The 25,368-nt window shown below is 43.9% G+C and overlaps 1 protein-coding gene across 3 annotated transcripts in view; it reads right to left on the reverse strand.

The window, feature by feature from the left end:
* Positions 1–4,359: 4,359 nt before the first annotated feature.
* The window catches only part of LOC107561492 (FXYD domain-containing ion transport regulator 6-like), a 79,195-nt gene continuing 58,186 nt past the window's right edge, over positions 4,360–25,368 (reverse strand). For 2 of the 3 annotated variants that reach the window (XM_016245946.1, XM_016245944.1), the window contains 7 exons: positions 15,243–15,266; positions 15,098–15,133; positions 5,239–5,313; positions 4,791–4,827; positions 4,643–4,692; positions 4,517–4,555; positions 4,360–4,414 (listed from right to left, as the gene is read on the reverse strand). In XM_016245946.1, the coding sequence (XP_016101432.1) occupies positions 4,527–4,555; positions 4,643–4,692; positions 4,791–4,827; positions 5,239–5,313; positions 15,098–15,133; positions 15,243–15,266 (251 nt within the window). In that variant the 3' untranslated portion in view covers positions 4,360–4,414; positions 4,517–4,526. Of the gene's footprint in view, positions 4,415–4,516; positions 4,556–4,642; positions 4,693–4,790; positions 4,828–5,238; positions 5,314–15,097; positions 15,134–15,242; positions 15,267–23,840; positions 23,891–25,368 lie in introns of those variants that run through there. The other variant, XM_016245945.1, reaches the window with a different exon arrangement.

Below are 25,368 nucleotides of genomic sequence, written 5' to 3' on the forward strand. Positions count from 1 at the left end.
TATTACTGTCATAATTACAGTGGATATCTGTACACATGAATTTGTTGCTGCTGAAAAGCAATCTGCCCTTTTCTCAGAATTTCGTAAACGCTCACCAAACTTGAAAGCGTTCCACTTTTTTATGCACTTTCCTGATTTACGTCATTGTTTCATAAGTGCCCTCTACCTTGCAGGGGTGTGTCCAGGAGTTTATATTTTGGGGTGGCGGGGAAGGGGGGGGGGGGGCAGGAGCAGAATGAGGGGCGACACTAGGCCTGCCTCACATGTACATTTGCTGAGGATTATGCAAGATCAGTGTTGTCACCTTCCTGTACTCTATTCCCTAACTCACATTTGAGTTAAGTAGTTTTGGAGGGGTTTTCTTTATTGAGTTTATATTTTGGGGTGGCGGGGAAGGGGGGGGGGTGGCAGGAGCAGAATGAGGGGCGACACTAGGCCTGCCTCACATGTACATTTGCTGAGGATTATGCAAGATCAGTGTTGTCACCTTCCTGTACTCTATTCCCTAACTCACATTTGAGTTAAGTAGTTTTGGAGGGGTTTTCTTTATTTTTTGCCTCAAAAATATGCATATTTTATACATATTTACACAAAATTGGAACAGTAAATGTAAAACTTCACTCTAAAGAATAACCTTTTTATTTACCAGTGGTAGATGGCTGCAGAGGATCAATAAACTGTTTCCAATACAGTTATCTTCAAGTTTTGCTTTTGGATTTATATTTAGACATTAGAAAATCACTAATATAACATAAAAAAAAAAACTTTTTGTCAAAGTTCAGCACTGTTTTGAACTGAAGTATGAAACGTTTTCAAAAAATGCATCGCATACATGAATCACACAAATGACCTATTCTGAATTCAAAATGGCAATTTTCCGCAAATTTTGGCTAGTTGAAGAGTCCTCAGTTTAATGCTTTTTTTTTTGTGTCTTTTTCTGTTCTGCACCCCAGAACGTTTCCCTCCTCTATTCAAAAAAATGCATCGCATACATGAATCACACAAATGACCTATTCTGAATTCAAAATGGCAATTTTCCGCAAATTTTGGCTAGTTGAAGAGTCCTCAGTTTAATGCTTTTTTTTTGTGTCTTTTTCTGTTCTGCACCCCAGAACGTTTCCCTCCTCTATTCGTTTTATATAGGATATGAATTTCTGTGACAATGTCGAAGGGTGAACTCATTTAAAATGCTAAACAAATGTTAGACAAACAAACAAACAAAAAACTACTTTCTCCTTTGTTTATTTTTAACCAATAGACTTTTGATTATTTATTTTATTAAAGAAGATTTTCACTGAATGATTGCCGCAAAATGTAAGAACGTAATAGCCTTTGAGCAGATATAATAATATTAAGAAAAAAATGAATGTGTTGTGTCATTATTTTCTTTTCTTTAAGTAGGTTAGGTGCGTATTAAATGATTTGCCAATCTTATTTGTCAGCATTAAAAAGTTAAATCTGTCATTTTTGCTTTTTGCAGCACAAATTTTGCTTGGAAGGATGAAAATCATTTTCATCAGTTATTTTATCAGTCATTAAGTCAGATAGGGTACAGATAGAAGCACAGTAAGATTACTAATAGTGAAGTTTTAATTAGTTAAAAATAAATATTTTTTTTTCCACAACATTTATGTTTCCAAGCAACTTTATTGATATATCATAGGACAGAGTTGACAATAAGTTTTTGTTTCTGTGTGATCTGTACGTTCTCCGATCTGTACGGTGCCCGTCTCCTCACTCTGCTCTCACTGCACTCCGATGTCATAACTCTGCTTTGGGGTGGCAAGTTGGCAAGCTCATTTTTAGGGTGGCAGTTATCACCCCGTGCCACCCTTGTGGACACGCCCCTGAACTCTTGCAATGGATTTAACCCTCATAATGCTGTCAAAATCTGCATACAATTTTATGCTAATTATTGTTTTTGTTTAATCTGTATACTAAATCAGAAGATGCATGAGAAGCAAAAAAAAAAAAAAAAGATTCCAATTAAAATCTTTAAAGAACCCAGAAACCAAATCACTGATCTGAAGAACATTAAGAGCCATACAACCACTAACTAAATAAATAAATGCATACATACATACATGCAAACATACATAAAAAGGTTTATTTGCAAATCCTCTGACTTTCCTCTCACTTCAGCTCCTCCCGGCTTTCTTAAGGATAGTGCTTATATTGATTCCCTTCCTAATCCATATCTCACAAGTAATGATTAACTCATGCTGCTTTGAAAAGAAAATAACTCATAAAGCCTCAGTCAGTGCAGTTTGCTTTTCAGTTCTACATGCAGATCTTGTCAGACAAACAAACACTTCAGGTCCACGATGTTAACTTTTTCTGAAATGCTTTGCTCTAGGGCACAGTGGTTTTGGCTTATTGCTCATTCCTTTCTTGATCTAACATTTAACTACTAGACCACGCCACCCACAATTACCCATACTTATTGACTAGTAACATTTAAAACTTAAAACATGAACATTATAAAGTGCTACTCAACATGCCAACTTGACAAGTAAGAATCTCTGGTATACAAAATACTGTAAAATAAATGTTTGCCAAGTTCCTAATTGCAATTCAAGCATGCAGTGGATTTTTACATGCTTAATGTCATACTATGTCCTTGGACCAAATTTACCACAAAATTCTTAAGTTATATTATTATTATTATTATTGTAAATTTGTATTGTCTGGATCACACTGACCCCGGGGTTAATAATTACAATAAATTAATCATCCTACCATTTGCATATATATATATATATATATATTTTCAAATATTACTGTGATTGTGTCATGAAATGTAGATTTAACAGTACACTGCCCTTGCCCATTGTTTCACAGTCAACAACAACAAATAAACTACTTTCAAAGACAACAACTGACATTTTTGTTGTTCATAACTTCTAGATAGAAATATCACAGACACTGGAAAAGGATGAAACGTCCTTGTTATGTTGAGGGCCTGTGTGACACACTAGCAAACGGAGTTCGGCTGCACATGTGCTAGCATACTTTATGCTTTGTCTTACTATATGGAAAACAGCTGCTTGGACATTCAGCAAAATATCTAATTTTCTGCTCCACATAACAATGACAACCATCTTGTTTGTTTAGTTTTAACGACATGAGGGTGAGTAGGCGATGATAAAACATTTACATTTCTGGGTGAACTATTAATTTAAGAAAGTTAATACATAGGCTACAGAAGACATGTGATTGTAATGGTAAAGGACACAGGTTTGCGGCACTATGGTGAAGTGAACTGCTCCTGCGGTCTCGTTCTCAGGCCACAGACGTTTAGACTGAGGGTTCGAATGGGGGCTTTGAGCCTGGCAGTGTTGCAGCTGATCAGAGGACAGTGGTATAGCGCCCCCTCTGGTACAGTGGTGGTACTGTGTTGTTTTTGTGCTTGGTCTGGGTACAATGATCGAAAGATTGTCGGGAGGAGGTGCCCTGAATGTAGGCATACATGCACTCACACATTCGTACAAGCTCTACAGGATCTATCCATACGTGCGCGCACATGCGTAAATTGTATATTAAAATATTCTTCATCACATATGAATCAATACTTATATTAAATACTTTAAATATGTGTGCATATAATCTATACAATCTACAAGGGAAAAAAAACAGCAGGTGCGGCACAAATGACAATAACAAGTGGTTCCACCAACAATAACAGCAACAGTTATTCACTGTTGGACGTTAAAACTAAATTTTTTATTAAAGGGACAGTTCATCCAAAAATTTTAACTATGGTGTTTTTTTTAGGTTTTGTCATTATATGATAAGGGCTACATAAAGAATATTTAATATTGTCTCTTTTTGTTTTCAACATAAAAAATAAAATAAAATAAAAAAAACTGCATACAGATTTGGAACGAAATGAGAATATTCATTTTTGGATGAACTGTTCCTTTTAACCACACACACAAGTTCAGTTGGAGAGGAGCCAAACACATTAAGAATGATCTGCAGAAAGTGGCTAGTTTTGCTAAAACAACTCACTCAAGACAGACTATTGCAAAAGGGTACAGACGGAAAGACGGATACGGTTACTATTCACGTGACAGGACTAGAGGTCTACGTACAAGACACTGGCCCATCGCCTCCCCACACAAATCTCTGTCTCCTCTCTTTCCTCTCATAGCCATGGTCTGGAATCAGCTTCATCATCATCAGCATCCGCAGCATCAGTGAAGTCGTTCAGCCATGGCTATGCGTTTAACAACACTGAGAAGAAATAAAGCCGATGTTACATAGTAACAGCAAACTTTCTGCACTTTGGACATGTCTGATGCTACAATCACGCTTTCATAAGGAAAGTCGCTGTACCTGGACTGCTTCAGTTCTCTGTCAGCATCCGCAGCATCAGTGAAGTCGTTCAGCCATGGCTATGCGTTTAACAACACTGAGAAGAAATAAAGCCGATGTTACATAGTAACAGCAAACTTTCTGCACTTTGGACATGTCTGATGCTACAATCACACTTTCATAAGGAAAGTCGCTGTACCTGGACTGCTTCAGTTCTCTGCTTTAGGAGTCTCCTTGGCTTTATGAGGAAGAATACAAGAACAGTAGTTAAAATTTGTCTTAAAGATGACCAGTGTGTATTACAAGAGACAGTACTGAATCTCACCCTTGGAGACCATGAGGTTCTCTGCTTGAGCTTCTTCACCTCCTGGAGCCCTGAGAAAATATAAAATATAAAGAAAATTATAACCGATGGTTATAAACCCATGCATGCCACACATGACAGAGAATCAGAGAGACTGTATAGGACTAACCTGGGCTTCTGGTTGATGCTGCAGTGGCATCTGCGGCCTGCAGGGTGCACACAAGCAAAACGATTTAGATCAAACGGATGAATGGCAAAACATACAAACGACTTGTCGGGTTTTATATTGTGATAATGACCGGGATAATAAGGGATAATAATCCCTTACATATGTTATTCTTGTAACTTGCATGAAATGTTGATAACAAGAGTGTCTTCATTTATATCTCTGCCACTGAGTTTGACGTATATTCATGTATCTCTATTTCATAATAAAACTTAATCTCATGCTCAGTTGAATAAAAGCACTGCTGTATAATTTATATCAATTGTGTGGCAACTCAGTTTATCTATTGTACTCTGATTTCTTTTGTTTTACTAATGTTTAGTAATGTTTGCAAGATTTAGACTTGAATGAAGGTAAGTAAAAAAAATAAATAAATAAAAATGTTTCTTACTGAGAATAAGGAGCACTCCCAGAGCAAACAGCACCACAGCAAACGCCAAACCTCCGATCCTCAAACTCTCATAGTCTGGTTAAGAAATAAAGGATTTTAATTTTTGGAGTTTCTTTGAGAATGACTCAAGTTTATGTAAAAAAAAAAAATCATTTTGCAAACCAGTTTACTTGTATAATGCAAAATTCTCAGATGAAACAGAATATTCAAAGAGAAAAATAAATGTAGGATGGGATTTTAAATTGTATTTTATCAGAAAAATCCATTTATTTACTACATTTTAATTAAAAGTTATGAAGACAGTTATTTTCTTTGAAAACATGTTTAAATTATTCAAAAATATAACCTGGAATATGCAGAAATCTATGTAGATAGAAATGGCAAGTAACATTGAATTAAACATACAATTTTAAAGTAGGAAAGACTGAAATAATATTTTATTATAAAAAATACAATCTTTAATGTAATCTGTATTGTATTTAAACAAAACAAATCTTTATTTTATTATTATTATTATTATTATTATTATTATTATTATTTAGATATGTCACTATAGATTTGCAATTTTAGTATGGGATCTGGCTGAGAATTCTAAAAGCCATTAGATTTGCCATATACTTTGAAACATTTTTATGATTATAAGTCATTCTCATGCATTTACACATATGCCACCTTGTGGTTACAAGCCCTAAACTTTACCTACAATGCCACAGAACCTAACAAAACCAGTGTTAGTTATTAGTTATCTTTGGCAGATTTATTTATTTATTATTATTTTTTCCAAAGCATATCCAAAGCATTTTTTCCAAGGAAAACCTCTGGAGCAATTTGAGTTAAGGTACCTTGCTCAATTGTAAACTTAATTACCAAGTTCCCACCATGCATTCTGGATGTTACTGTTAGCTGAATTTAGTTTGTGTCAAACATAGCACTAGCTTACAGACCAAAGATCTAAGCCTTGAACTCAAACTACAAAAATAAACTGACCGCAGATTGCAGGTTCCCTTTCAGTCGGTCACGTTCGACATTACGTCAGAACAGACTGATGAATGGGATCTAGTCTAGTTCCTCTTCCCGTAAGAGGGCTACTTTGGCTGGTGGCCAGGGTGATCTGAGGGTTACGGTGTGGGCTTCCCTGACGAGACAGCCTCTTCGGGCCGCACCCCCCTCACAAACACTGCAGCCTGTGGAGCCTCAGGTTGAGCTTGCTGGGCCCTCTCATCAGGATCCCAGCATCTCATTCGGGGCTCAGGAGGATGACCAAATGTCGATCGCCACAGCACAAGGCGGGCTTGAGTCCTCGGGAGATGAGGATTCGGCTGCGTTGACTCCCTCTGGGACGCCAGCGTTGCCCGAGTCTGATCCCGAGCTGACGGTCATGCTTTCCTGGGCAGCTGAGAGCATCGGGCTCGAGTGGAATCCTCCATCCTGTCCCGAATGCTCAAGGCTGGATGATTGGTTCCTGGGGGCTGCACGCGCTGATCGCCAGCGCCCCCCTCTAGTTCCTTTCTTTTCGGAGGTGCATCAGGAAGTTACCAGTTTGTGGAAGGCACCTTTAACTGCCCGAAACCGTTCTGGTGCTACCTCCACCTTCACTGCCCTTGATGGCGGGGCGGCCAGAGGGTATGCGGGGATACCCCCAATGGAGCACTCGGTTGCGATGCAATTGTGTTCTCAGAGCGCCTCCACCTGGCATGGTGGTCCCAAGCTCCCGTCCAAAACCTGTAAGTTCTCATCCACGCTTGTGGCCAAGGCTTACAGAGCTGCGGGTCAGGCCGCTTCTGCCCTGCACACCATGGCCATCCTCCTGGTCTACCAGGCCAAGGTGCTCAAAGAGCTGCACAAGGGCATTGCTGACCCGGAAGTCTTGCAGGAGGCGCGCACTGCTACCGACTTCGCCCTCTGGGCGACGAAGGTCACGGCACGCTCCTTGGGTCAGGTGATGTCCACTTTGGTGGTCCAGGAGCGCCACCTATGGCTGAACCAGGCAGTCATGAGGGAGTCTGATCGGACTCGGCTCCTCAACTCCCCGGTCTCTCAGGCTGGCCTCTTCAGCAACGCGGTTGAGAGTTTTGTCATTCTCAATGAATGCAATTCTCTGCCGCCCAGAAGCAGCCTGAGGCCATAAAACATATTCTGCCCTGGCAGCCCACTGCTGCCGGCTCAGCCACCTCAGCCTGCTCGTCGCCGAGGGCGTCCCCCTGCGGCCTCCTCCACTCCCGCTCGGCCACAGCAGCAGCAAGGAGATGGCCACAGAAGGGTGGCACAGCCCGTCTCTGCCCTTAAACGTGCCAAGCGTCAGGTCAAGCGGTTTTCCTAAGATGGGCGACCCCGAGTTGAGGAAGTCAGCTCTTCAGGAGATGGTAGCAGGACCACTCCTTCCCCCGGAGGAGCGCCAGGGGAGAATCCTTTGTTTTCATTCTCTTTTTGTTCCGCCACTGGCCCCACGGCGTGTGATAGGGCGATGTGATTCCTTGCAGCTCACGTCCCCCTCTTCCTTTACCAGTTTCCAGGCAGGGCCGTCTCGAGAACACATTGCCTTTTCACGCCCCCTTTTCCATGTCTCGCACTCCGCCCTCACTAAGGGACGCTACGCCTCCCATGTCGGGGCCTTCTGTTCCGCCTCGCTGCCCCACTGTGGGTATGCCTGTAGTTCTTTTGACCCCGCTGGTTCGGTTTCTGGGAGCCTGGCTACAGCTATCCAGTCCGTCCCACTGGCTCATCCGAAATGATCAGGCTCAGCTACCCGATTCAATTTGCCTGGCGTCCCCCAAGGTTTCGGGGTATTTACGCTACGATGATGGGCAAGGATGCTCCTCAGAGCGCACATGCGCACGGAGGTCGCGACCCTACTGGCAAAGGGTGCGATAGAGCTGATCCCTCCAGCCGACATTAAGTCCGGCTTCTACAGCCCCTACTTTATAGTACCCAAGAAAACAGGTGGGTTGCGGCCAATCCTAGACTTGCGTGCCTTGAACCGAGCTCTTCACAGACTTCCGTTCAAGATGTTAATGCCCAAACGTATTTTCGAATGCATTCATACCATGGATTGTATGCAGCGATCGACCTGAAGGACGCGTATTTTCATGTCTCCATTCTTTCTCGACACATACCGTTTCTTCGGTTTGCTTTCGAGGGGCAAGCATATCAGTACAAAGTTCTCCCATTCGGGTTGGCCCTGTCTCCCCACGTCTTTACGAAGGTCGCGGAGGGAGCTCTGGACTACCTTGATGACTGGCTTATTCTATCTCACTCTCGAGTACAGTTGTGCGAGCACAGGGATCTGGTGCTCAGACACCTCACCCGTCTGGGTCTTCGGGTCTACGGGGAGAAGAGCAAACTCTCCCCTGTGCAGAGGATCTCTTTTCTCGGTATGGAAATAGACTCGGTCGCCATGTTCATGCAGCTTTACAAGTGAGCGCGCACAGTCACTGCTGAATTGTCTGAGTCAATTCAAAGGCAAGAGAGCGGTTCCACTGAAACTATTTCAGAGGCTCCTGGGGCATATGGCAACCGCAGCGGTGACCATCACTCCAACCTGCCGCCGAACCATGACCCCGTGGTTGAACCTCTCGTTTCTACGGGCTGGTGTTCCCCTAGAACCAGTGTCCAGGCATGTTGTTGTGTCAACAGATGCCTCTGCCACGGGCTGGGGTGCCATGTGCAACGGACATGATGCGTCAGGCTCCTGGACGGGACCCTGACTTCAGTGGCATGTCAATTGCCTCGAGTTGCTAGCATTACGGCTTGCTCTGCACCGCTTCAAGGGCCTGCTGAAGGACAAGCACGTTCTGGTCCATATGGACAGCACTGTGGTTCAGTCAGTTCAGCTGATTTGGGAATGCTTTGGAGATGCTCAGGTAGACCTGTTTGCCTCTCCAGACAATTCCCACTGCCAGTTGTTTTACTCCCTGACCGAGGGCACCCTTGGCATGGACGCCCTGGCACACAGCTGGCCGCAGGGTCTGCGCAAGTATGCATTTTCCCCAGTGAGCCTTCTTGCACAGACGTTGTGCAAGATCAGGGAGGACGAGGAGCAGGTCTTCATGGTTGCGCCTTATTGGCCCTGCCGGACCTGGTTCTCCGAACTTGTACTCCTCGCGACAGCCCCTCCCTGGCCAATCCCTCTGAGGAAGGACCTTCTTTCTCAGAGACGGGGTACCCTCTGGCACCCACGTCCCGATCTTTGGAACCTACATGTGTGGGTTCTGGATGGGTCACAGAAGGTTTTGGTACCTTGCCACCTCAGATGGTAGCGACCATCACTTCGGCTAGGGCCTCATCTACCAGACATGCCTATGCTCTGAAGTGGAACCTCTTCGTCACTTGGTGTTCTTCACGTTGAGAAGACCCCTGGAAATCCCAGATCGGGTCAGTGCTTTCCTTTCTTCAAGAAGGGTTGGAACAAAGGCTGTCTCTTGTTGTGTCAACAGATGCCTCTGCCATGGGCTGGGGTGCCATGTGCAACGGACATGATGCGTCAGGCTCCTGGACGGGACCCTGACTTCAGTGGCATGTCAATTGCCTCGAGTTGCTAGCATTACGGCTTGCTCTGCACCGCTTCAAGGGCCTGCTGAAGGACAAGCACGTTCTGGTCCATATGGACAGCACTGTGGTTCAGTCAGTTCAGCTGATTTGGGAATGCTTTGGAGATGCTCAGGTAGACCTGTTTGCCTCTCCAGACAATTCCCACTGCCAGTTGTTTTACTCCCTGACCGAGGGCACCCTTGGCATGGACGCCCTGGCACACAGCTGGCCGCAGGGTCTGCGCAAGTATGCATTTTCCCCAGTGAGCCTTCTTGCACAGACGTTGTGCAAGATCAGGGAGGACGAGGAGCAGGTCTTCATGGTTGCGCCTTATTGGCCCTGCCGGACCTGGTTCTCCGAACTTGTACTCCTCGCGACAGCCCCTCCCTGGCCAATCCCTCTGAGGAAGGACCTTCTTTCTCAGAGACGGGGTACCCTCTGGCACCCACGTCCCGATCTTTGGAACCTACATGTGTGGGTTCTGGATGGGTCACAGAAGGTTTTGGTACCTTGCCACCTCAGATGGTAGCGACCATCACTTCGGCTAGGGCCTCATCTACCAGACATGCCTATGCTCTGAAGTGGAACCTCTTCGTCACTTGGTGTTCTTCACGTTGAGAAGACCCCTGGAAATCCCAGATCGGGTCAGTGCTTTCCTTTCTTCAAGAAGGGTTGGAACAAAGGCTGTCTCCTTCCACCCTGAAGGTCTATGTGGCTGCCATTGCGGCTCACCGTGATCCTGTTGATGGTAAGTCTCTTGGAAAACATGACCTGATCACCAGGTTCCTGAGGGGAGCCATGAGGCTCAATCCGCCTCGCCCTCAACAAGTTCCCTCTTGGGACCTCACAGTTGTTTTATCCGCACTGCAGAGAGCTCCTTTCGAACCCTTGCTTTCAGTGGAGTTAAAATTCTTATCATTAAAAACTGCACTCCTGACGGATTTGGCTTCGGTTAAGAGGGTCAGGGACTTGCAGACATTTTCAGTTGACGAAGCGTGCCTGGAATTCGGGCCAACCAACTCTCATGTTATCTTGAGACCCCGGCCTGGATACGTGCCCAAAGTTCCCACCACTCCCTTTAGAGATCAGGTGGTGAACTTGCAAGCGCTGCCCCCGGAGGAGGCAGACCCAGCCCTGGCGCTGCTCTGTCCACTACGTGATCTCCGCACTTACGTAGATAGAACTCAGTGCTTCAGGACCTCAGATCAGCTCTTTGTCTGTTACGGAGGCCAGCAGATGGGAAAGGCTGTCTCCAAGAGGCTATCCCACTGGATAGTGGATGCTATTGTCTTGGCTTATCAGGCTCAATACCTGCCATGCCCCCTAGGGGCGAGAGCTCACTCAACTAGGAGTGTGGCTTCCTCCTGGGTGCTGGCGCATGGCGCCTCGCTAACAGACATCTGTAGAGCTGCGGGCTTTTTGCGAGATTCTGTTATCTCCATGTAGAACCCGTGTTCTCCCGTATACTTGCCCCATCGGGCCAGTAAACAGGACCTGCTTGGTGTCAATTCGCTTGCTGCACCATTCCACTCCACGGACTGGATGTGTGCGCTATTCTCCTCAGGTGAGTGCCACAGTTCAGAACCCTGGGTTCCTCCAGCATTGTTGTGTAGTGCATGTGCGTGCATGCCCTGTCAGTCAGCCCCTGTGTTAGACTAAGTGCCTCCATATGTTGTGATTCCCCTCTTGGGCAATCCCACATGTGTATTTCCACAGTAAGTCTCTCTCGGCAGCATGTGTCTTTCCCTTGGCAAGCCACCCTAGCCATCTCTGACGTTGAACCATATCCACCCTGCAGGCTGGGTACCTCAGAGATTCATATGTATCACCACTATGTTGGTTGATTTGTGCTTTGTAAGACCTCTTACGAGCAGGCATCCTGTCAGCATACTTCCAGCTGGAATATGCTACCTAGTGTATTCTGTGTTAGGTATAGCCCTTTGCTCGTGCTGGCCTCACGACAGGGTGCTATCACTTACGCAGGTCACTGGAAGACAGCCATTGTGGTATTTTGGAAGGGACCCCATTCGTCAGTCTGTTCTGATGTAACGTTGAACGTGACCGACTGAAAGGGAATGTCTAGGTTACGTATGTGACCCTCGTTCCCTGAAGGAGGGAATGGAGACGTTACGTCCCTTTGCCACAATTGCTGTTCCGCGGCTGGGTCACATGGCTCGGCTCCTCAGGGAAGACTTGAATGCGAGTTGCTCGCGCTGCTCCTTATATACCCACACAGCGGGGCGGAGGTCGCAATGCAAATTTCTCAGACCAAGGTACTCAGCGTACCATTAGCTCGTTCTGTTACCACTCAAAGGTGATTGGGCTCTCGGGCGAGACCCCATTTGTCAGTCTGTTCTGATCTAACGTCCCCGTTCCCTCCTTCAGGGAACGAGGGTTACATACATAACCTAGACATTTTTCTTTCTGGAAAACTCAAGGCATGATGTTTAAATTGTGGAGTCACTCAGAAGTGGCTTGCCTCTAGCCACTCTCCAAAAGAGGCCAAACCTGTTAAGTCCTGAAGTGGTTGTTGATGTCTAGGCAGCCAAAGAGCTCTGGAGCTGTCAGTGAGACATTGGCCTCTTAGTTTCTTCCCTGACAGCTGCTCTTCTTGTCTGGTTAAACAGCTTGATGTAGCTAGTATCTGCAATTGAAGTGGTTTTACAAACTTTCTCTTTCTCTTCTAATCTTTTGTTTCTTTATAGTATCATCTTGAAGTTCCAAAGGAGTGTGAGTGATGACCACATGTTTGATGTGATCTTTTTTACTTGTGAGACTTTACTGAGGCCCTATTCACACCTGGTATTTTGATCCTTGTTTAACCACATAGTTGATTGACAGGTGAGTAGGCGGTCCTTCACAGTTGCCTAAGATGCATCAAGAAGTATTAGTGTTTACACTACAAATGCGATGTGGTCGCATGCTGCAAATGTGGTTTGGGTGGATAGGCTTTGAAGCCCACTTTGACCTGTATTTTGCACCAACTACCTATTGGTAGACAATATATTTAGTCAAGTCACTCAATTTCAAAGGACTATTTGCTATTTTTCAGATATTAAATAGTTTTCTGGAGATTATCAAAATACTTTTATTTGTTACTGTAAATACTGTAAATGAATAAAAAAAATCTAATTTAGATCTCATTTAGATGCATCAGGGTGTAATTGCATTCTGAAGGTGCAGATGAATATGACTGTATCCGAAGTTTGACTATAAAGGTGATGGATGCCAAAATACCAATTTTATTCCAATCTTTGGGTTCCTGCTGTTTGAGAAGCATGTTCCTTATACAGTGACATAATCCTTGTTATGTAAGTAAATATTGACCTGTGTAAGCTTTTGTAAGTATTGATTCTTACCATATACAAATGGTTCCAATCCCTTCTCTTTTCCATCTGATGGAAAACAATCAGAAATTACACATGAAGCCATTGGCTTAATATAAGTACATATGGTTAAATAGAAAATGTAGTGATGTGGTAAATTAAATAAAGCATAACTTGCCTTGGGCAGCAGAGTCAGACAAAGCTAAGACAGAAGATCAACACAGAGAGCAGAAACCATTATGAGAAAATAGAAAAACAGAGTGGAATCGTTATATTCATAAAACATCCAATAACTGAAACAAGAGTGTTGCATTATGTTATTTGTTTGTGGTGGGTGTTTTTGCTTGTTGAGAAAGATCACAGAGCCCTAAGCTAGATGCAGTATTGGCAGAAATATGACATTGCCTAATGAATGTGCAATCTGATTCAGGCATAATAACAAGGGTTTTTGGCAGGGTCAGTACGATTTGCTGTATATCAAACTCTAAGAATCCATAAGACTAAATTGATGCATGTGAGACAGGAGGGTAAACTTATAAAGATTAACATCTTACTGATTTGTCTTCACTGTGGTACTAAAAAAGATGAGTTTAAAAATTATTTTCCAAGCAATCTAATATGGGCTTTGTGCTTTTAAAGTTGTCTTAATGTATGCTATATGTTACAATAGAGTTGATCATATACTAGACTAGAATCACCATCAAACTGGAATGAGCATTTAAGGGGTTAACAGTCTTAAATACAATCCAGTTTATTAAATTAAATCATCTATTAACAAGTCTCTTAATATGACGTATGATAGATGGCAGAGGATAATTTGACAGGTGAAGGTATTTATATGAAGCATATTACCCCCTCCGCTGCTCCTTATATACCCACACAGCGGGGCGGAGGTCGCAATGCAAATTTCTCAGACCAAGGTACTCAGCGTACCATTAGCTCGTTCTGTTACCACTCAAAGGTGATTGGGCTCTCGGGCGAGACCCCATTTGTCAGTCTGTTCTGATCTAACGTCCCCGTTCCCTCCTTCAGGGAACGAGGGTTACATACATAACCTAGACATTTTTCTTTCTGGAAAACTCAAGGCATGATGTTTAAATTGTGGAGTCACTCAGAAGTGGCTTGCCTCTAGCCACTCTCCAAAAGAGGCCAAACCTGTTAAGTCCTGAAGTGGTTGTTGATGTCTAGGCAGCCAAAGAGCTCTGGAGCTGTCAGTGAGACATTGGCCTCTTAGTTTCTTCCCTGACAGCTGCTCTTCTTGTCTGGTTAAACAGCTTGATGTAGCTAGTATCTGCAATTGAAGTGGTTTTACAAACTTTCTCTTTCTCTTCTAATCTTTTGTTTCTTTATAGTATCATCTTGAAGTTCCAAAGGAGTGTGAGTGATGACCACATGTTTGATGTGATCTTTTTTACTTGTGAGACTTTACTGAGGCCCTATTCACACCTGGTATTTTGATCCTTGTTTAACCACATAGTTGATTGACAGGTGAGTAGGCGGTCCTTCACAGTTGCCTAAGATGCATCAAGAAGTATTAGTGTTTACACTACAAATGCGATGTGGTCGCATGCTGCAAATGTGGTTTGGGTGGATAGGCTTTGAAGCCCACTTTGACCTGTATTTTGCACCAACTACCTATTGGTAGACAATATATTTAGTCAAGTCACTCAATTTCAAAGGACTATTTGCTATTTTTCAGATATTAAATAGTTTTCTGGAGATTATCAAAATACTTTTATTTGTTACTGTAAATACTGTAAATGAATAAAAAAAATCTAATTTAGATCTCATTTAGATGCATCAGGGTGTAATTGCATTCTGAAGGTGCAGATGAATATGACTGTATCCGAAGTTTGACTATAAAGGTGATGGATGCCAAAATACCAATTTTATTCCAATCTTTGGGTTCCTGCTGTTTGAGAAGCATGTTCCTTATACAGTGACATAATCCTTGTTATGTAAGTAAATATTGACCTGTGTAAGCTTTTGTAAGTATTGATTCTTACCATATACAAATGGTTCCAATCCCTTCTCTTTTCCATCTGATGGAAAACAATCAGAAATTACACATGAAGCCATTGGCTTAATATAAGTACATATGGTTAAATAGAAAATGTAGTGATGTGGTAAATTAAATAAAGCATAACTTGCCTTGGGCAGCAGAGTCAGACAAAGCTAAGACAGAAGATCAACACAGAGAGCAGAAACCATTATGAGAAAATAGAAAAACAGAGTGGAATCGTTATATTCATAAAACATCCAATAACTGAAACAAGAGTGTTGCATTATGTTATTTGTTTGTGGTGGGTGTTTTTGCTTGTTGAGAAAGATCACAGAGCCCTAAGCTAGATGCAGTATTGGCAGAAATATGACATTGCCTAATGAATGTGCAATCTGATTCAGGCATAATAACAAGTGTTTTTGGCAGGGTCAGTACGATTTGCTGTATATCAAACTCTAAGAATCCATAAGACTAAATTGATGCATGTGAGACAGGAGGGTAAACTTATAAAGATTAACATCTTACTGATTTGTCTTCACTGTGGTACTAAAAAAGATGAGTTTAAAAATTATTTTCCAAGCAATCTAATATGGGCTTTGTGCTTTTAAAGTTGTCTTAATGTATGCTATATGTTACAATAGAGTTGATCATATACTAGACTAGAATCACCATCAAACTGGAATGAGCATTTAAGGGGTTAACAGTCTTAAATACAATCCAGTTTATTAAATTAAATCATCTATTAACAAGTCTCTTAATATGACGTATGATAGATGGCAGAGGATAATTTGACAGGTGAAGGTATTTATATGAAGCATATTACCCCCTCCCCTGGCCTTCATAAAAGCTCTATTGGTTATTTAATTGGACTTTCACAAATGCAATTACATATTTCCTTCTTTTACACACCCTCAAATATGAGTTGAGAGGGACTAAGGGAGAGAGCAAGGTCAGAGGAACCTCAAGGAGAAAAAAAACAGGTAATGAAAAAAGACAGGAAGTGGACACAGAAAGACTGAATGTACAGTGCAATACACAAACAATGAGAGACACCTGAAGGTAGAGTGGAAAGGAACATGACAAAAAAAAGGTTGATGGAAAATAACATACATATGAAGGAAGGAAGGGGAAAAAAATCCCTGAATGGAGGAAAGGGACAGTGAAGGAAAAAAAATAAGAAAGAATGGATGGATAGAAGGAAGAAGCAATGCAATAAGAAAGAAGGCAGGAAGGATGGAAGGAAAAAAGAAGGAATAAAGTAATAAACAATAAAGTGAAAGGGACAGTGAAGAAAAAATAAGCAGAGAGGAGCATAAGAAAGAGAAGAGGAAAAAAAGAGAGGAGGAAAAAGAATGAAGGTAAGGGGGAAACAATGAGGAGCTTTCACACGTACAACCTTTGACGGAAAATAACTGGTAAATTACCATTTTAAGATCATGTGTGAACAGGCAATTTTCTAAGATGATCAATTGTAAAATTACTAGTAAAATGCCAATTTTTGAAGCTATGTGTGAACAAAGCATAAGATTCCAGATGAGCATGTACAAAGTCAGAATGCACTGTTATCTGCTTTGGATCAATTCTAACATTGTGACAGAGATAACACAATTACTCCACACTGTTTACAGAACTATCACTTGGAGCTAATGCTTAAGATTTTGACAAATTGGACAAAACTGAAACGAAAGCACTAAAGCAACTAACATCACAGAGTTTACTGGTATTTTGGCACTGATGTTTACATTGTCTTAAAGGTACAGCCACATTAGCAAAATTGTGTGGACATGAAAGAATAAATATTGTTCATTGTCATTTTTATAACCTACCGATGTATGAAGCTCTTGCAGCATCTTTGAGGAAATCCTTACTTTTGAAAGCCTGCTATGGAAATTACAAAATTTTGACCTCAAAGATTTGCTGAACAATAGAAAATGGGACTGCAGAATGACAGAATCTGCTGTGTGTGTTAACAGTTGATACGCTCTTAAAAATAAAGGTTCATTTTTGGCATCTATGATTTCATGAAGAACCTTTAACATCCATGGAAACTTTCCATTGCACAAAATGTTCTTTATAGCAGAAAAATATTCTTTAGATTAGGGCTGCATGATATCAAAATTATCGAAATATCGCAAATGTACATATCGCAATATGCATATCGCAATGGCATGCGATATCTGAATTATTATTTTAATAATAGGCTACTTCTAAACGTTGCGAAAAGTTCCTTGCATGACTTGCTTGGCGTTAAAATGAGTTATTAAGTACAATAAGTTACAGAAAACAACTCGTTGCGGTCTCGTGCTGTCTGTCTGACACACTCCTGAAGGGCATGCGTAATTGCTGCTCTATCTGAAAGCACTGTGAGTTTGAGTCGCTTGTAACATATATTTGAAAAAGCAACACGTGTCAAACTTCTTTCAAACATGCAAAGCATTTATGAAGCATTTATGATCTTCTCCAACAAAAGACAACATTTGCTATGTTTTTACTCCAAACTCACTTCATAACGTCAGTCCAGTGTTTGAAATAAAATCCTTCTGTGAGATGATGTGGCTTCTTACACAGAATAAAACACGCAACATATTATTTCATAGTTTTCTATGCAGTGATAAAGGCTATGTCGATTAGCATCACATTATACATATACATTATTATAATGAATATTATAATAAGAGGAACTCAGATAAACCATATATTGTCATAGTTTATTTATTAGTCACGTTAAATAAATTAAAGCAGTTTAATCTTCTGTTTATTCAGCTCCATTGACAGATTTCTTGCATTTTCTTTCTTCTGCAGGCAAATTTGGAGTTTCAGCACAAGAGCGCCCTCTGGCCTTCGGTTGGAGCAGTTTTTACTACTGATCACAGAACGTCTCGGTTACGTATGTAACCATCGTTCCCTGAAGGAGGGAACGGAGACGTCACGTCGTGACCGACGAATTGGGATCTCGCTTCGAGAGACCAATCTACTTCGAGTGTAACTAAACGAGCATCTCAAGGCTCGGACGGGACAGAGCAAAGCTAGGGCTGAGTCTGCCTCCTCCGGGGGCAGCGCTTGCAGGCTCACCACCTGATGCCTGAAGGGAGTAGTGGGAACCTTGGGCACATAGCCGGGCCGGGGCCTCAAGATTACCTGGGAGTAACTAAACAAGCATCTCAAGAATCAGACGGGACAGAGCAAAGCTAGGGCTGGGTCTGCCTCCTCCGGGGGCAGCGCTTGCAGGCTCACCACCTGATGCCTGAAGGGAGTAGTGGGAACCTTGGGCACATAGCCGGGCCGGGGCCTCAAGATTACCTGGGGGTCAGCCAGCCCAAACTCTAGACACAAATCGCCGACCAAAAATGTGTGCAGGTCCCCTACACTCTTGATGGAGGCCAGTGCAAGTAGGAGCAGGGTTTTCATTGAAAGAAACTTTAGCTCGACTGACTGCAAAGGCTCAAATGGGCCCTGCTGAAGTGTTTTAAGCACTGGAGACAGGTCCCAAGAGGGTATGGAGGGGGGCCGGGAAGTATTTAACCTTCTCGCCCCCCTGATGACCAGGTCATGCTTACCTACCGACTTCCTTTCCACGGGGTCATGGTTAGCAGCAATCGCAGCGAAATAAACTTTAAGGGTGGAGAGAGACAGCCATCGCTCCAGCCCTTGCTGCAAAAAGGAAAGCACGACCCTGATCGGGCATCTCCGGGGGTCTTCTCAGTGAGAAGAACACCACTCGACGAACAGGTTCCACTTCAAGGCGTAAGCGTGTCTCGTAGACGGTGCTCTTGCTGAAGTGATGGTGTCAACTACCTAGAACCTCTGTGTCCCGTCCAGGGACCAGACATGAAGTTTCCAGATGTCTGGACACGGGTGCCACAGGGTGCCCCAGTCAGTAGAACCTTCCTGAGAGGAATCTGCCAGGGAGGGGCTGTCTCGAGGAGCATTAGTTCGGGGAACCAGGTCCGATTGGGCCAATACAGCGCCACAAGTGGGACCTGCTCCTCGTCCTCCCTGACCTTGCCCAGCGCCTGTGCGAGAAGGCTCACTGGGGGAAACGCATATTTGCGCAGGTCCCGCGGCCAGCTGTGTGCCAGTGCCGAGTGTTCCCTCGGTCAGGGAGTAGAACAACTGGCAGTGAGAGGTTTCTGGAGAGGCAAACAGGTCTACCTGAGCGGCTCCGAAACATCCCCAAATCAGCTGGACCGTCTAGGGATGGAGTCGCCACTCTCCCGGGAGCGTAGCTCGAGGCAGTCCCGGAATGTGAATGGCACGAAGTGACATCAGAACCTTCCGACTCCAAAGGAGGAGGTATTGCGATAGTCGATGGGAGCGCAGACCAACTTGTTGTTTGATGTACATAACAGTCGCTGTGTTGTCCGTTCGGACCAGCACGTGCTTGCCCCATAAGCGCCCTTTGAGACGGTTCAAGGCAAGGCGCACTGCTAACAACTCTAGGCAATTGATATGCCAGTGCAGATGGGGACCCGTCCAAACCCCCGACACTGTGTGCCTGTTGTACGTGGCCCCCCAGCCGGTGGTGGAGGCATCCGTGCAAACCACAGCATTCCTGGAGACCTGTTGTAGGGGCACTCCTGCCCGAAGGCACGTAAGATCTGACCATGGGGTGAAGGTTTGTCGACAGGCCGGTGTAACTTGGACCCGGTGAGTGCCGCGCTGCCACACCCACCTCGGGACTCAGCCATGAAGCCAATGCTGAAGCAGTTTCATATGCAATAGCCCTAGCGGTGTAAGTGCCGCTGCAGCTACCATATGCCCCAGGAGCCTCTGAAATAGTTTCAGTGGGACCGCTGTCCTGCCCTTGAATGAATTCAAGCAGATGAGCACCGACCGTGCACGTTCCTCTGTGAGGCGTGCCGTCTGTTCGACCGAATCCAACTCCATACCGAGAAAAGAGATCCTCTGCGTCGGAGAGAGTTTGCTCTTTTCCCAGTTGCCTGGAAGACCCAACAGGCTGAGGCGCCGGAGCCCCAGGTCCCTGTGCTCGCACAACTGATCTCGAGACTGTGCTAGTATAAGCAATTAATCAAGATAGTTGAGGATTCGAACATCCTGCTCTCTGAGGGGAACAAGAGCCCCCTCCGCGACTTCCGTGAAGACATGGGGAGACAGGGACAGCCTGAAGGGCAGGACCTTGTACTGGTATGCCCGTCCTTCGAACACAAACTACAGAAATGGTCTGTGGCGCGAAAGGATCGACACATGAAAGTGCGCGTCCTTCAGGCCGATTGCTGCAAACCAATCTCGGGGACGAACGCACCAGAAGATGCGTTTCTGCGTCAACATCTTGAACGGTAACCGGTGAAGGGCCCGGTTCAAGACACGCAGGTCCATGATTGGTCGTAACTCACAACAAAGTAAGGGCTATAAAACCCCGTCCTCATATCGGCTGGAGGGACCGGCTCTATTGCATCCTTCGCCAGTAGGACTGCGATCTCAGCATGCAAGACAGGAGCATCGGCTGCCTTCACTGTTGTGAAGCGGACGCCGCTGAACTTGGGGGGAAGCCGGGCGAACTGGATCGCATAGCCGAGGCTGATGGTCCACAGAAGTTAGCGAGACAGGCTGGGTAGCGCTAGCCAGGCACCCATATACCGTGCAAGTGGGACCAACAGAACCACCGCAGTGACGCAGCGAGGTGGAACGCAGGGACCCAACTCGGGCGGCCTGTGAGCGGACCGGAGAGGGGTCTGAGTGTGCGGTGCAACGCTTACCTGGTTCCACAGGTTGGCAGAGGGTGCGTGAGAAGGGCCTTTGTTGACACTCTTGAAACCGCCCGCTGCTGCCAGCTGGCGATGGAATAGGATGAGTAAGGTCCGGTGTTGGGCCGTCCGTGACTCTCCGTGCCCTCCTGGGACCCAGAGATTGGAATATCTCTATGAGAGAGCGGTTTTCTCTGATTCTCCACCCAGCCCTCCTCTGGGGGAGGGAGAGATGCCTTCACCATCCCCCAAAGAGCAGCTGCCTCCCTCTCTGGGTCACCTGTCCTGGGGCCTCTTGCTCTTTCGCTCACTGCCAGGTTTGAAGGGGGCCTGGACGGGTGGGGCGGCCTGCCCACGCCCAGCTCCACGGCACCGCTTGCTGGAGGCTGCTGCGGATGCGGCACGGGAGCAGTAGGCCGCCCTCGGCGACGAGCAGGCTGTGGTGCTGTGGCCGGCGGATGGGTGGAGGCAGCAGCTGCCCGCTGGGGCAGGGTGTGACGACCCGCCTCAGTCTGCTTCAGTGCAGTCGAGAGCTGCTGGGCCAAGCTCTTGACCGCGTCACCGAAGAAGCCGGTCTGGGACACAGGGGCATTAAGGAACTGAACTTTGTCGGAGTCCCTCACATCAACCAGACACAGCCAGAGATGGCGCTCAAGGGTCCTCAGCATGTTTAATGCCTAGACACGTGAGGCAGTGATCGTGACCATCACCTGGCGCTAGGTAACCAGAAACACATGGGTGAAACAGCATCTTAAAAAGACGATCCGTCGTCTTTACAAAGATGCACCCGCTTATTGTACTCTTTTAGAGAAATTGTTCTTTTAGGGAATTGCTCTTTTAGTGCTGAGGCACACAGGGGAAATGACCGCTTGCAGCACAACAGGGGGTAGTGCAGCCTGAAATGCGCAACCCACTCGACACAGGAACGACCACCTCTGAAGCGCCGTCCGCCAACACCAGAAGCTTCCAAGAGCGCGTTGAACTCGTAGCTCACTGAAGACACTTGGATGGAGCAGAACGATGTTGTCGCTCGGCTCTGAAGTGAAAAGCTGGTATGCATTGCACCGGCTGAGTTTTTATGCTCACGCTGTGATCAGCGGCAGCTGGATGCAATAATTGCATGCCAATGTGCATTGGCTCGTTTAGTTACACTCGAAGTAGATTGGTCTCTTGAAGCGAGATCCCAATTCATCAGTCACGACGTGACTCGTCGTGACCGACTGAAAGGAAACCCTTCTTTACTGACAAGCAGCACATCCAAAAAATCGCAGCCTTTGCCAAATCACGATTGCAGTGTAATTCCGATGAATTGTGCAGCCCTAGTCTTAAGAGAACGTGAACAGTTTGGAAAGAAATAGGATTTCCTAGCAGCCCAATACAATAAACCTGCAGCTGTCTATCAAACAACAAAAGAAAAAGAGAAAAGCACTCACAGTTCCACTTGACCGACTAACCTTTGTAGCTTTATTATGAATCAATGTGTATTAATTAATGTGAAGACTATGCAGTGTTTTAGTTTTACATTTGATTATTGAGTTTCTGTATTGTTTCTTACTTGAATGCTACTGTTAAATATATCTAATGTAAGCATGCCTGAAAGTTAAAGCACTATCACTTTCAGAAGTTGTAGTGATGCTTTCTTTTCCAAGAAAGAATGTAAAACATATACATTGGTTATATAACTTTTAGTATTTAAATATTATTTAAATAGATTTCACTTAAAACAATATCATATCACATATCGAATATCACATTATTTAACATATTGCATATCACATTTTTCTTCAATAGGCACAGCCCTACTTTAGATTGTTAAAATATTCCTAACACTAATAAATAAATGTTTCTTTTCAGAACTGTTCACTGAAAGGTTCTTCGGGGAAGCCAAAATTGTTCTTCTATGGCATCACGACTGATTTAATAGAGAACTGGATTGCTCATGACATCATAAAAGTGAAGCCACCGTGCCACCATGTTGGTATTACCTAGTATTCCCATACATTCTACTGAATTAATAGGAAATAGTACGATTTTAATGACAAAACATCACCTAACAAATCAGCGTTTTTATACCTTAAGCATCCCTGTACATTCTTACAATGCAAAGGTCCAGCGCATGTAAATGGTTTGTTGCTTAATGTCAGGAATTTCCCCTGCATAAAAAGTTGTTCATATACAGACAAACGTCAGACGAACATGATAAATATCGGACGGATTAGGTCCTCAACATATGTATTACAAATTTTGTATACACAAAGTGTTCATTCTGAAATCTGAATAAATATTTATGCTTTGTATGCAAGAGTGCATTGTTTATTTATCATAAAAGTTGATATGTCCATTTTATGGTAATTTACCAAGTTTAATGTAAGAAAGCGACTATTTAAAGGAAACAGTGAAGGAAGAAAGGAAGGAAGGAAGGAAAGAAGGAAGAAACAAACAATGAAAGGAAGGAATGGAAAATGAAGGGAGGAAAGAATAGAAGGAAGGAACCTTGTGGTTGCAGTGTGAAAGAAAACCAGATGAAAACTAGTCTGACAGTCAGCAGTGCTTTTAGCAGTGGGCGACAGGTTTGTTGACAAAGTTGAAGAATAAATTTTTTACCAGTGTAGAGAGCTCTGTGTGTGAATATGAATCTAGTGCACATGTGCTGGCGGTTTCACGTGGCCTAATTGTGGGTAGGGTGGTGTCTCTCAGGGGACTGAGATGGATGAGAGTGTATTTAAATGGATGCTCTCATTTCACAAATGAAGTTTGTTTGGCAAAAGCAGGACAGCAATTCACCGACATGTAGAAGCACAATTACAACACTCAGAGCTTTAGATGAGTCTTTTGAAGAACTATAGAGAGTGCAAACACATACACTGACACACACATATACATGTGATCCCAGATTAGGAGAGGTCACTTGTCAAATTCTCAGTTAAGAACTCTAGGATGGTGCTAATGTGTAATGCCATGGCTTTCTCCCCATCCTTTTCCAATTCTTTCCAATCCCAGCGGACACAAGGATCCTGGAGTGAAATGGAGGGGGGCACTTACCCGCCACATAGACTAGGAAGGAAAAAAGGAAGACCAGAACAGTTTCCATGGTAACTGCAATGGGGGGAGAGAGAGAGAGAGAGAAAGAGAGAAAGAAATAGTAAATAGAGTGAAAATCGGTGTTAGTGGGTTACATGCTTACCACATTCAGAAAGACTAGAGAGTTCTCACAAGCTTACAACATACATAATCACAATTACGCTCTGTCCTTGACTGGCATATTGTCATTGTACCTATGCAATAGCGCAATAGTCAGACAGCCTGACAACATCAGGATGAATTTAAACTCCCTGTAGACTCATAAATCACAGAAAAACATCTTGTGGTTTTTGAAATCGGTTCCTTGCATAAACATTTTTTGCCATTCTTTCTATGATACAATATTGTAACGATAAAGGTGTCATGCAACAGACAGGATTTGGGTGGTATGCCCAAAATCTTTTATCACATTGAGTAATTCGGTATATATTTTACAATATAAAAACAGACACTATCTTTCAAAAGTTTGGGATCGGTATGATTATTAAATGTTTTTTTTTTTTTTTTGTGCGGCACTTATGCTCACCAAGTTTGCATTTATCAAAAATACAATAAAACAATCATATTGTGTACTATTACAAAGTTAAAATAACTGTTTTCTGGTTTAGTACAGAGGTCGGCCGATATATTTGTCATTTTTTAATATATCGGCATCGGCCGATGTCCGTGTTTAGTAGCGCTGATTTAAAGTCAGGCACGTCCGCGGGCAGCCCCGTGTTATTGGTGCGGTGGAATGTGCTGCTGCCACATGTGAAGGACCCCAAGCCAAAACTTTTGGAAGATTCAACAACAGTCCTGGAAGATAAAGGTAAGGCTTAAATTCTGATATTTCAAAGTCCTATGGTCATATATTTACTATATATTACTAGTAAAATATGGAGTGTTGCTTCACTTAGTGAAAGAAAAAAGGAATAGCATAGAACCATAGGGAACTGGCATAATGCTACAGCTGGTTAAAGGTTCGCTTACTTGCAGTTAACTTTAAGGACTGTAGTCGAAAACTATCGGAGAATTTCACTCTGTGCGTGGGGTGGAGAAGGTGGCAGCTCTCACAAACACTGCAGCGTGATCGAGGGCTACGTTACTCCACCCCGCTCACAGACAGCACCGTGCTCGGAGACACAGAGCTGTCCTGGAGCAGCCCAGAACGGTGAATGACATTTGTTCGGAAGCATGGTTTGATGCAGACAATAGCCGGGTTTCCATCCAACTTATTAGCATATTGCATTAATGAAAAAAAAGCAGAAGAATATGCGCTTCTGCGTGTGTTTCCATCAACTGTGTAATGCGAATAAAAATGGACATCAGCCTAATAAAAGTGACGTGTTCCGACCAATATATACGTCGCACAGTTATTATCCTCATTAAACCTGTCTAACGTTAACCGTCAAGAATGTCAGAAATCACTAAGGGTTTAGCACTGTTTTTTTTTTTTATTTTTTGTAATTACTAGATTATGGTAATTTGGTTTGTAACTTGTAAGCAATCT

This window comes from Sinocyclocheilus grahami, unplaced genomic scaffold (assembly GCF_001515645.1).
Source record: "Sinocyclocheilus grahami isolate Dianchi unplaced genomic scaffold, SAMN03320097.WGS_v1.1 scaffold775.1, whole genome shotgun sequence".
Classification (NCBI taxonomy): domain Eukaryota; kingdom Metazoa; phylum Chordata; class Actinopteri; order Cypriniformes; family Cyprinidae; genus Sinocyclocheilus; species Sinocyclocheilus grahami.